Source organism: Amphiprion ocellaris, chromosome 20 (genome assembly GCF_022539595.1).
Source record: "Amphiprion ocellaris isolate individual 3 ecotype Okinawa chromosome 20, ASM2253959v1, whole genome shotgun sequence".
NCBI lineage: Eukaryota > Metazoa > Chordata > Actinopteri > Pomacentridae > Amphiprion > Amphiprion ocellaris.
In genome coordinates this window covers 14747615-14760993 of record NC_072785.1, presented here as the reverse complement: position 1 = coordinate 14760993, position 13379 = coordinate 14747615, and the positions used below count along the sequence as shown (strand labels likewise).

The 13379-nt window shown below is 40.5% G+C and overlaps 1 protein-coding gene across 6 annotated transcripts in view; it reads right to left on the bottom strand.

Annotated features, from left to right (window-relative positions):
- eml1 (EMAP like 1) overlaps positions 1–13379 on the bottom strand; it is a 61815-nt gene that overhangs the window by 14291 nt on the left and 34145 nt on the right. For 4 of the 6 annotated variants that reach the window (XM_035943209.2, XM_055006185.1, XM_023298962.3 and 1 more), the window contains exons 2-6: positions 8758–8940; positions 8446–8499; positions 5960–6098; positions 780–908; positions 535–563 (exon numbers count right to left, since the gene is read on the bottom strand). In XM_035943209.2, coding sequence (XP_035799102.2) covers positions 535–563; positions 780–908; positions 5960–6098; positions 8446–8499; positions 8758–8940 — 534 coding nt within the window. The remainder of the gene's footprint in view (positions 1–534; positions 564–779; positions 909–5959; positions 6099–8445; positions 8500–8757; positions 8941–13379) is intronic. The other 2 variants (XM_035943210.2, XM_023298966.3) reach the window with 1 other exon arrangement.

Genomic DNA, 13379 nt, shown 5'->3' with positions numbered 1-13379 from the left:
TCTCTCTGTAGAGATACAGAAGTGGGAACTCTATCTATGTCACAGAGAGCAGCTGAATTTTACTTTTATCCTCAACTTCTTCAGCAGAAGGGTCAGGGGCAAAGTTTATCAACTCCTTAAAAAATGTTACAATTGACCTTTAACTTAACTGAATTTAAAGAAAAAAGTATTCAGTTTGTGCAACAATGCAGAAAGAGCTGGTTAAAGAGAAAAGCGGAATGCAAATTTGAATGATGTAGTGATGTGATGATCTGCTGTGAGTGAATAGGTGATGAAACGAATGAACGTCAAATACTGATATTTCAGACAGAACATCACATAGAGAAGTCCTCAGTGGTTCTCTGGGTACAGAAAACAGCTCAAGGCACTGACTCATATCATAGATGACATTACCTTTTTGAATAAATCTTCGTTGTTGCTTTTATTAGATTCTTAAAAATGCATTGAACCGAGACTGACACAGGGAACCACTGAGCACCTTGGGTTTACCAAAGAGAACTCATAACATCAGCCTACACAGCCGTAAATTCTTACCTGCATTGAACATTGGGTCCCTCTGTTTGCTGCAAAGTAAATGAGTAAACAGACAGCTGTCAATCAGCCTCTCAGCTACAGGTAAACCATCTCTACTGTACGTTTTTACTTAAAAGTGCCTCATTAGGAGAGTTATGTGTTTTATGATCCATCAGACTACATGAATGAAATAAAAACTCAAACTGCACCCTATCTTGTTTAGACAGTATGTGGGGAAAACTGATTCACCATGAGGTCTGTGTTACCTGTCACTTCTTTTGCCGCTGGAGTTGCTGCCGGTGGATCCTGCCCGAGTTCGGTTGCCCTTGGAGTCGCCTGAGTCTTTCCGGGTGAGAGTTCCCACATGTTCGTTTGAGTTCGCTCTCCTCACAGTGCTGTGCAGAAAAGGAAGGTGGACAGAGAGAGAGAGAGAGTAGGGAGAAGAGAATCACAAGAAATAGGTCATAAAATTACCTGATGCTGCTGCTGCTTTTCTGAAAAATGCCCTCTGGTTAAGTTTTCGTCCAGGAAGATGTATTTAATTCATGATTCAGCCCAGCTTTGCCCTCTAGAGATGACAGGCAGCTTTGGGGTGAATGAGGCAAAAAAAGAAAAATCTTGCATTGGCAGCAGTTTTAGTGGCACTGAGTAACTTAGAACTGAATTCAGGTTGAATTAATGACATAACAAATACCATTCTTCATTATTCTGCAGTTGAAGTGGGTGAATAGTTTTAAAATGGTGCTTTTAGTTGCTTTTAGCTCGAGAGGCTGCTTCATCGAGGACAGACCTGCTCTCACAGGGTCAAGAGTCATGAGTGTTTGAAAACAACATTACACATGTCTTAAGTCTTTGGCAACTAAATAGGATTGCACAAATTTGTTGCCAGGTGGAGCTGAGTGCCTGTGGGGCCACTGGAATTAGATTGGCTACTTTCTAAGAACCGCTGTTGTTGCTCACAGAACTGTGGTCTCCATGAAAACAGGTCAAACATCTTCTACAGCACAAATATACGATTTGATGAAAAATTTGATCTTAAATGACTCAAATCCGACCTTTTATGGAAATTTAAAAACAATCAGAGTAGTATTCCAGGAGAAAATGGCTGATTCCTGTGTTTATGATATAGAGAGGATGGGACCTGCTCAATTACAGCCTATTCAGGACCTGAAGTATCTTTCTGAGAGAATTATTAAACATGAAAACAGCAGGAGTCATCCAGACAACAAGATAAAGGTATCCGCTCCATTATATTATCACCTGTACTAAACTGTGTCGTATAGCGTCATTCCAAAGCAACACCACCATCTTTTTCATCTAAAAATGCAACAGATTGCCTCATTTTTTCTGGAAAAGTTAAAAAAAATTGACTTTCAGAGAGGGGCTGCACAGTGGCGTAGTGGTTAGCACTTTCGCCTTGCAGCAAGAAGGTCCCTGGTTCGCGTCCCGGCTTTCCCGGGATCTTTCTGCATGGAGTTTGCATGTTCTCCCTGTGCATGCGTGGGTTTTCTCCGGGTACTCCGGCTTCCTCCCACAGTCCAAAAATATGCTGAGGTTAATTGATCATTCTAAATTGCCCGTAGGTGTGAATGTGTGAGTGCTTGTTTGTCTATATATGTAGCCCTGCGACAGACTGGTGACCTGTCTAGGGTGTCCCCTGCCTTCGCCCGAGTCAGCTGGGATAGGCTCCAGCCCCCCCCCGCGACCCTAGTGAGGATTAAGCGGTGTATAGATAATGGATGGATGGATGGACTTTCAGAGAATTTAAACTAATCAAAAAGCCTATTGTTTCCTTTTTACTCTGTTTACTCCACTGTGGCAATAAAACTGGACCTGTGCAGATCTGCATATCGGTGCTGCAGACAGCCTGCCTATTCACAACAATAAAAAGGCTCCATCAGCAATCCAATGGCCAGTAGGCCGAGTCACCTAATCCACCCCACGGGAGAAAAGTCTATTCAAATCCTAAAACTGGCCGGTGGCTGTTATCCCTTCTGGAGAGCCGGTGTGTGTTTGTTTGGTAAAGAACAGCGAGGGAGAGAGAGAAGCGACTGTTTGCTGTGCTATCCCAGGAGGAATCATAGTAATTGGGCCACAGGGCATTGAATTCTGTTGTGTGTGTGTGTGTGCCAGCACTGATGGGATTGTGACCAAGCTGTATTTTTCGACTAATCCCACACGCAGACAGCCAACAACACAAATGCTGCTCCAAAAGTTTAAACAAACAGTGAATATGACTGATGAAAGTAAGTGTGAAAGAAAATTAAATAAAACAGTCGCATTTCATACAATTTTGCCACTGATTTAATTAGTGAAGAGGAAGTTTGGCATGCGTTAGATGTAGCGATGACGTTAGATAGTGACCAGGAATTTGGTGCTGCGCTCACCTTAGGGGCAGATAGAGAATTCTGGTAGAACGAGACAGAGAAGACAAACTGGGCAGATTGGCAGGACATCACATTGTAGGTGGACAAGACATAAACAGGATACAACACCACAGTTTAACATGTTGTTAGATGGAGACAATGCAAGAGAGTCGACATGCAAGACAGGAAAGATGGGAAAGACACAACACAGTACATGAGGATAAACGCTGAGCTGTCACTTCTACTGCTACTTGATGAATCTGCCCAACACCTTCTAAATATTAAATTTACTGTATTTTGCATAGAAATAAGTAGGTTATTTGGAGGAACACTGGATTTAACAGATAATTAGACAGCTGGGATTTATTGTCTGGTGTCCCTAAAATTGTAAGCATTCACTGCAAGTCAAAATCCAAATCTTTATTAAGAATGGCAGCAAAAGACGAGTGCCCTTGTAGCTTAACAGGTTGAGCCGGTGACCCACAAACAAACAAGGGCTATAGTCCTGATGCAGCGGTCATGGGTTCGAGTCTGACCCATTGCCATTTACTGCATGTCTTTCCCCCACTCTTCTCCCCATGTTTCCTGTCTCTCTCTTCACTGTGCACTACAATAAAGGCAAAAAATAACTTTGAAAAAAAAAAGAATGGCAGCAAAATATATCATTTATTTGCGGCATTTAGGTCCAACAACATCTGGCTTTAGAAACACTGATTATTATCCCTATTATTGTATTATACTGATAATATATTATACTACACTAATCATATAATGCAACATACGAGGTTCAGATTCAGTTACTAGTGCAAGCAGTAACTTGCGTAAGTCAACTCCACATGATGTCGGCACCTGTGTGCACACATTTTTGTGACCACTTGAAGGTACACATTTATGATTTCACCATGGACGTGCAGAAGCAACATCATTACTCCCCCAAGGAGGGGGAGCCTCGGCAAAGTTATGTGACAATCGGCATACGTTTGTTTGTCTGTCTGTCTGTCTGTCTGTCTGTCTGTCTGTCTGTTCGCAACATTACTCAAAAACAGACTAACGGATTTGGATGAAATTTTCAAGGAAGGTCATTTCTGATTTCTGGGCCATTTCTGACCTTCCCTGAAGTTAGTTTTGAGCACAAGTGTCTTGTGTTTAAACTAACTTCAGGGAAGGTCAGAAATGACACAGGGACCAGGTCATTAGATTTTGGCAGTGATGCGGCGTATAACCTGGATCCACGGATTTGTTAAAGATTTCTGTATCATTGCGAGATAGCGGCATGGAGTCACTGTAACTATGACAACAAGTGAACACTACACCAGCTGCCTGCTGATGATCATATGATTGCAATCCTACTACAAATCGACCACTGCGAACTTATCAGGACTTATCCATTGGAAATCATACGACTGAGCAGCCTTGGAGGAGTACTGCGCTCTCTGGGTGCTTTTCTTGTTGAAGTCTGTGAGGATCTCCATCAATAGGATGGTCCAACTTTTAAATCAAAGATCATCACTGGTGACAAGGGTTTGTGTCTACAGCTACAGCCCAAAGATAGAACAGTTATTCTTTGCAGCAGAAGAGCCCACAGTCTCCAAGACCAAAAAAGGCATGTCACATTTTTTTTCACCTTTCTCTCTATATCAGACTTTCAGTGTTAAGTTCAACTGAAATCTCAGAGGCATCTACAGAAGAATATTTGACAAAAACAACCTGAACAGTGGCATGGTGACAAATGGCTGCTCCACTGTGAAAACACACTCGCTAACAGGTGAAACACTGCAAGTTTTTCACCTGCACCAATACAACCACCCCTCTCCACCTGCCTTACTTGCCAGATTTGGGTCACTGCAATTTCTTTCTCTTCCCCAAAATGAAATTCAAGAAGAAGAGTTGGTCTTTTAACAAAGGGGAGGATATCTAGTGTGTGTCAGAGATGGTTCAGAAGGAGACTCCCAGGAAATGTTCCCAGGAGCACTGGGAGCGGTGTATCATTGCACAAGGATAGTACTTCAAAAGACAGCTAAGGCGGCCAAATTTAAATCAGGTACACTTTTGGTTTTCATAACAGATTCTGACCCTTTTCATCACACCTTGTAATAATATATTTGAATTATGATGAAATGTAAAATTCTCATAAAAGAATCAGTGACCTTTGCGGCATCATACTTTCTGAAAATGTTTGCAGAGGAGGCTTGGATTAATGATTGCAGTGCTTCTAAAATCTTGGCATACATCTCTGTCATGAAAGAGATGTATGAGAGAAGTACAAGTTGTAGAAGAAGCAGAAAAAAATCTTTCTGAAACCTAAATTGATTGAGAGACACTATAAGGAAATAAAATCTCACTCTTGCTTTTTCAGTCTGGAGGGGTTTGTTTAAGCATCTTCATACAGGCTCTGCTTCATGTTTCACTAGCAAGCCTCAAGGTGAGTCATTGGGCTTTTTAAAAGCATCACTTCTCAATACAGGAAAACATCATTAAAGCACAAGTAAAAGCACACACATTGAAAATAATGAAACAACGCCACGGGGGAGCTTGGACTGGAGCGGGACCCTGCTGTCTGCAGAGCTTCATCTGATTATGATAATGTCACATCCAGAAAATGGGAAAAGGCTATTGTTCCTCCAGAAGACAAGATTGATAACCTGGTCTCCACATGCAAATATAAACAAAGACTCATCAGAGAAACAGAGTCAGTGATGACAATGCTGCGTCTCTGTTTATTAGCTGTGTTAAATGTCAATGGTTCTGGCTGATAAAAAGCCAGAAATGTGACATTTTATGACTGGAAAATGATCTGATATGAGACAAACAGGAGCGAAAACATGTTTTGAGACAAATAAAATGTGTAGAGAGAAGGACTATAAATACATGACCTTACAAAGTGGCTGTAAATGTGATCTGTGCCTTTCAAACAGTGTTAATGACACGATAAAATCTGTTGAATTCGGTGGCGAGCACAACAAGAAGTGCCCTAAAAATGTCAGTTCCCTCCTTAAAATCAGTTTAAAACAACAGGGAAAAGAAAACAGAAGACAACAGATGATTATTATATCTGCTGGGGTTAGATTCATTTTCATCACCTCTTGTTGGCTGATGTGCTGGTGTCCTTCCTGGATCCAGATCCAGATGGGGAGGGCAGAGTGCCGCCGCCTTTCTTTGGTAGGATGGTCCCGTTGTTTACTGTGGGCCGTAACGGCAGGGTGGCAATCATTGGCCTGGCTGGAAGAAAAACGACAAAACGACAGGACATGTTTGGGAAAATTAGAACCAGACAGGCTGAATTATACGTTATAATATATTCCTGATAACTCCTACAATGGGAACAAAGCACTGTAATGTCCAGGGAGTGGGTAATCTTCCTCTGTGTATTTTGAGGTAGCAGTTTAATGGACATTAGTAGAGATTTATTATGCTTATTATACACTGTGAGGTATGTGATGTGTAGGTATGGTGATATTTACAATTGAGTGATGTAAAGATAGTCCAACTTTATTTCCCTCGGGATTAATAAACTATCTATCTATCTATCTATCTATCTATCTATCTATCTATCTATCTATCTATCTATCTATCTATCTATCTATCTATCTATCTATCTATCTATCTATCTATCTATCTATCTATGTTGTACAGGTCTAAAGTTAAATAAATCGGTAGGTAAGTAAATAAATCACAATGTTGCACTGAAAACTGTAACTTTTCAAAAAAAGTTAATTTTTTCACAATAATTATCACAACAGCCACATAAGAAGCAAACATTTTCTTACTTATTACTTGTTCTTATTGGCTTACTTTCATCTAAACAGCTGTTCTTGCCACTTTCTGTGAGAGTAAATGTGCCCTTCCAAACATATCAAAATGTCCAATCTGCTTGAATGTGCCCATAAGCCTTGTATTTGCCAGTAAATTATTGTAAAGTATCATTTATTGTTGCAGCCTTAAACACCACGAAATATTATTTCAGTGAGAGTTGTTAAATAAGTGCACAGTGTAATATATCATAAGGATTAGCAAGTCTGAATGACCCTAATTTGTGTTTTTTTCTCAATTTACTTACTAATCTTGCTGTTATTAAAGAAATTTTTCATTCAGATGCTATATGTTTACAAATCATATGTAAAAGACGAAGTGACAACACAAAACGTGCATGCACACAAACACACACACACACACACACACACACACACACACACACACACACACACACACACACACACACACACACACACACACACACATCCACACACGCACACAGCACACATGCCAGTCAGGCAAGAACAGAATAACAAATCCAAGCTGCGGCTTTATCTGCAGTGATAAATATTTAATAGACACCGTTTCATCCAGCAGAGACACACATTCAATCAGGCACACATGCATGCACACTCAGGCCTTGTGCACACACTTCCTCTGTTATCTTTCATGTAGTAATTACACAGCAGGGGCAAACTGAGGTTGGTAATTTCGTTAGCATGCTAAAGAAGATGAATGTGTGCATTTCTGCGTGTGTGTCCATGATTGTACATAGGCAGTCTGCTGGGTTCGGCTTTTCTGAAGCAGATGATTGTGCTTCAGCGGAGGGAAGCAGGCTGCTGGTTCCCTGCAGCCAAAAAGTGGAAGAACAAAAAGAGAGAGCAGCACGGAGTCGGAGTCATCCTGCAGCTCCCGAATCAGACTGAAACTCCATCCGTCCACCGTCACTCCTGACACTGAAACTGGCAGCAGCTCAGAATCCTAATGTGCTTCAGCTTCATCACTCAGATGCGCATTTTCGGGACACAGAACACATGAAGTGAAGTAGATTTTTTACATGCAGGCTTCATCGGCCTCTAGAGTGAAAACCTGAGACAAGCTGAACACATGCAGTATTATTACAAACGTAAAAAGACAACCAAAAATGGAAAAACCTGCCATTAATCAATGTTTGATTCCTGCTGCTTTCTTGCTATGCTTCTTGAAAACTTGTTGAGGCTTCCACAAATCCTTACAATGATGTTACTGTCAGATGCATTCAGCTGTGATATCAGCGCAAATAGAACAACACAGCGAGCAGTTTTACAAGAATTGTGTCTTTTACTTGTAAGGAAACCTGTTTTGTAGCTGAATTTCATTTTGGACTATTGAGAATAAACTGAGCGAGGCGTTGATTTAACTCTTAAGGGAACAAGCTCGAACGTATGCTTATTCACTTTCATACAGAGAGTTAGATAAGAATATCAATACCAGTCTCATGTCTTTCAGTTCAGAACAAGGCCACAGCCAACAGCAAAATTAGTTTATCTCAGCACAAAGACTGGAAATAGGATGAAACAGATAGTCTGACTCTTAACACACAAACCCCTAATTGTTTTTGCACTGACACGGATTCCCCTCCTTAATAATAAATCCTTCTTCATCCACGTCTTCACACTACAGATCCCAGTGCAGTGTGCAGAAGTAACTGTGCATGTTCAGGTGAAATACTACAGTACATACAACAAAATACAAGCAGGGCAGGCAGTGACTGACATGTGCACATGTACACACCAAGCCTGGTTAGTGCAGACAGACTACACAGTCAGCCTACCTGGCTTGCCAACATTGCTGTCTGCTGAGGGGGATTTTCTCATCATAGCAGGGTCTATGCACGTTTAACAACACAACACAGTTCAGGAGACGGGAGAACACGAGGGAGAAGAGATCGACAGCTAGTCAGACGGAGGCAAGAAGCGGGATTTGCGGGAGACATTATCAGAGATCAAAGTGGAAAAGCAGACGCAGGATTCCTCAGCGTGTGTGTTGGATTGAAAATGAGTGTTAGAGCAGAAAACCTGTCGACCCTGTTGCTTGATAATGCAGAAGAAGTGACTGAAGTGCTTATAAAAATGAGGTGTGTTACCTTTGGTGGGTCCTCTGCGTGACCCCATGGCCTGCTGCTCCTCAGACAGGTTCAGTCTACGAACCACGTCGGCCAGAGCAGATTTGAGCAGCTGGATCTCGTCCTCCTGCATCTGGACCCGCTGCTCCAGGGAGGCGATGCGGTCGGTCACCTCCATACTGCTCGCCGCTGACGCACTGTCATCTGAGGAAACACGGCAAACTTGTGTCAAAAACACTGAAAATGTCAGAAACCTTAAGAGTCAGCTGCATAGTGGTTTGTCACATCATATAAAATACGAGTCAGTTAGTGCTGAACACTGAGTCACAGCTGGTAATTATATTGGTTTGTTAGGAAAAATGCTTATTCACAAGTGTCTAAATGTTGAATTATTCTTTTGATCCATTTTATTTTAAACTTGAAAGTCTATTCAACTTTCACTCACACACTGGGGAGTTAATTTTGTCAACAAATATCAGCCTGCCATAGATGTATATTACATTCTAGTGTGCTTGAAAATAAATCTATAAAATAGAAAGAGAGAAAAGTGTTACTAGTGCATGTTTGAACATTCCTGATGTTTTTAAATTCCAGTTTAATCTAGTTTTGAAGCATATGCAAATGTTATGTATATCTTTTTTGATAATATTTATGACAAAGATCATTAAAAATGTACTTCTGCTGTCATATTACCACCTTTTTTGACAGACCAGTAGATTTTTTAAAAACGTTTCCTGCCTGTGAACGTCTTTGCTAATGCTCAAATAATTGGGATCATTGCCAATAAATGCTATATTGGAAAGACAACCACAAAACCAGGAATGTAATATTGGTAGAAAACTCCTTCTAGGGCCTGAGCTCACTTTTATTCTGATATACATGAGGTCTCTTTGGCTGTGAAAGCCTTCAGCCTGTATAATTCAATAAGCCAACTGCCTTTTTAGTTAAAGCTTTATTCATGAGCCTGTTTTTATTGTCGCTCCTTGTTCTCATTTTAAACTAAGTTAACACATTATTATCACTGCTCCACCTGACACCCACATACAGGCCAAGCACTGGCCACCAGGGTCCACTTCATTAAAGATAACACACACACGCACACACACACGCACGCACGCACGCACGCACGCACACACACACACACACACGCTTGCGCAGGGTCTCCTCCATTAAGACTTTGATGTCACAGCAGTTTGATGAAATATTAATGTAAATCACTGCTGTGTTTTCCCAGCAGACCTGTAATAACAGCCTGATGCATTATGCATTAGAGAGCAGGCATCTGGTGATTAGGCAGATCTGAGAGCTACGATTTCTACGGAGAATCTGCATTAGATCTCGACTGCTTGGTAACGTTATGGTAATCTTCAAAAGCTCTTGACCTCTGGAAGCAACATTCTCAAACATTCAGATACAACAGTGTCTCAGACAAGCTGAAATGTGTTTGATTTCAGACACGCTGAAATCAAACAGTGATGACACTCTGCTGAAAGCAAAGTGGTGCGATGAGCCTCTGAGTCTCGACGATAAACAAAAGCTGCTCAGAGGATTCATGACGTCCCTGACCAGAGTATCTCGCCAAATATCCACTCGTAGATCGATAGATTCTGTAGGTTTATGGTTTTTGTAGAATCATAAAAAATAAATTCAGTTCATTTAATCATTTCTGCACTACATATGTTTTTCAATATCACATAATAGGAAACATTCGATGCTGAAGTGTTACTGGTCTTACATAACTAATGATTAATATAAATGGGGTTTTTCCTGGCTCAGAATAAGCCTTTGGGGGTTGAATGCACATGACAGGTAGCATGATCGATCCACTTACAGTAAAGGCAACGAGACTCTGTCAACCTATTTAACTGAAGTCTGTGCATTTTCCTGTTATTTTTGACCATTTGATAAAGAAATGCTGCACTGGTACTAATTAAAACCTCTTTCCAAAAATTCTTCTATTTGGGAGCAACCCTGCCTACAGTTAATCACTAAGTTCTGACAGTAAAAACCACTGTCAACCTTAAAAAAGTCATTTTTGCAACTAAGTGTTGAGTCAAATTTAAATTTGTGGCAAAATGTTGAGCATATTTTAGTAGAAAACCAGGTATGCACCTAAATCACTTGACAAATTTAGTGCTTGATATGTACTGTAATTGTACAATTACTGAAGTAATGTCATACTGCAGTATGTGCGATCGTAAAATTACCACACTCACTTTTTCATACTTTTTATGCACCATAAGTATTCAGAAGTTTATAATCCCACATGGTCTGATAAAGCCACTGTAATATAATTGGCAAAACATGCAGAAAAAGCAATTTCACAGACTTGTTTATGAGTGGGAAAATTACATTAGCGAGCAAAATCCACTCTATGTTTGCTGGTTACTTAATCAGACAAGACAATAAACTGGTGCATTAAGCAGATAAGACACACAGAAGAAAATGGAAATCTGAACACAAAACTGTAGCTACACACAGAGACATATAAAGCCATTTTCCAGCGCTGGATTATATTTTGCTGGAATCCCTTTAGTCACTCTCACTGATAAGAGCTGTCTGGAGATTTGACGAAAACATCACTTCACATTGAAATAAAACTAGAGTGTACAACCATGTAAGCAGCACTTCTGGACTCTACTTAGGCACAGTAGTGCTCTCATCCGTCCATTAGCTGTTCCTGCTTTATCTTGTAGAGGGTTTTAGTGGGGCTGGAGCAATCATACCTTCAGCCAAATAAGCAAAGTATTTGAAAATAACCTAACATTCATATTGTGCATGGACCCCAGAGACACACATGCAGGCACCAGGAGAACATGAAAATTCCACACAGAGAGGCCTCAGAAGACCAGCAGGGTCAAGGTTACAGTGCAACACAGCTAGAACATCAGCAGTGCCACCGTCAGTATGGGAACATGCTCACAATGACAATTATTTTCAGCAGGCATCGTCCTATGTTCACATCTCCGTATTAGATGACAAGTCAGGACTAGTGATGGACCAATTATCAGCCTGGTTGATTCTCACAGTCGATATTTGGCATTTTTCCAATTATCATTATCTGTGTTATTATTGGCCAATAATTGATTAATTAAATGCACCACTTCAGATCTGATGCAGCCTCCTCTCTCTCTGTAGTCACTCTGGTCTTAATCAGAGACTGTAGGAACTGAACAAGAAACACAAACTAGGAAATCAGTGACTCTCACAATGGCTAATGGTATGCTAATGGAAAACGGCTAAGTTAGAAGGCAGCTACAGACTACCCTGAAACAGTCTGGAAAACAATAATTAATCATTAATATTTTAAGATCTGGACCTTAGTGGGCAATAAAAGTGACAGAACAGTGAAATATTAAGAGAGAAAAGAAGAACAGCAGACGTAACTGCAGGAGACAAACTGATCAATCTGAGTCGATCTCACATTAACAGAGGACAGCATCCTAATTTAACCACTCCTATTTCAATTTTCCATATTCATTTATAGCCAGCCTTATCAATAACAAAGCCAAGTACTGAATGACAGGTTTTCTGCTATCGTATGCATTTAAAACATCACATATAATGTAAATCGGCTCAAAAAAATATCAGTCACTGGCTATTCTTGATTACTAAGAATCGGTATCGGCCCTATAAAAAACAAAAATAAAATCGAAACATATCGGTTGAGTGACTTCATGGTCCCTAGTTAGGAGATCATGACATTAGTCCAATTCATCCTAAGAAAGAGATAAATATCTGATTTCAAGGCAATCATTGCTTTAAACATTTTATTTAAAGTAGCAAATGTTCACTGATTTTTGAAAAGACATGGGAACACCAAAGTCATTACGGTTCATCTTCAGGTAACCACATATGTCTGGAAACATTTAATTTGTAATCTATCATATGGTTGTTGAGATACTTCAATCTGGAACAAAGCTGTAGTCGTTGTAGCACTGGCAGTAACAGAGTTACAAAACATTTGCATTAGACTTTGAGGTTCAGATGGTGCAACAAGTTTTTTATGATAACAAAACCAGCTGACAGAGGTATTATTTTTATGCACTGTCCAATATTCTCACTTGCCCACTAAGTGAGAATCCCATAATGAATCCTCTATTCTGCAGAAATGGTGTCAGATAAAAACTGCAGGTGCAGAATCTATTACATTACAGTGGCAGCAGCAACTTACAAGTCCAATAAGAAATATGTCTGCCTCAGTTTATTCTCTCATACGTTCACTTACACAGAGATTCCTGCTCAAAGGAAATGCTGTCTTGTTTCATAGCACAAAATGTCAATCTCACTTCTTTGTCTCAACACACACACTGACAAAATCTTTTCCACAGATAAAATTGGATCTTAATAACTTTCTGCTCACCTGGGATGCTTTCTTTGAGGCGTTTTTTGTTCATATTCACATGCGAATTTGTGCCGCGGAGTGAATATCCACAGATAATGCTTCTATTATCTGTTCAGCATCTGTTGCGGGTCTGTCCCCAACACTGACACAATGACAGCATGATACCATCAGTCGTCCAAGTACAATGACTGGCTGTCACGGTCGTGGTTCCCTGTTCTGTGCTAACATCCTCCGTCTGTCACCCTGCTCCCCACTTAAAACATCTGAGGCCAGTTAACGCCCAGTAACACATCAGAAT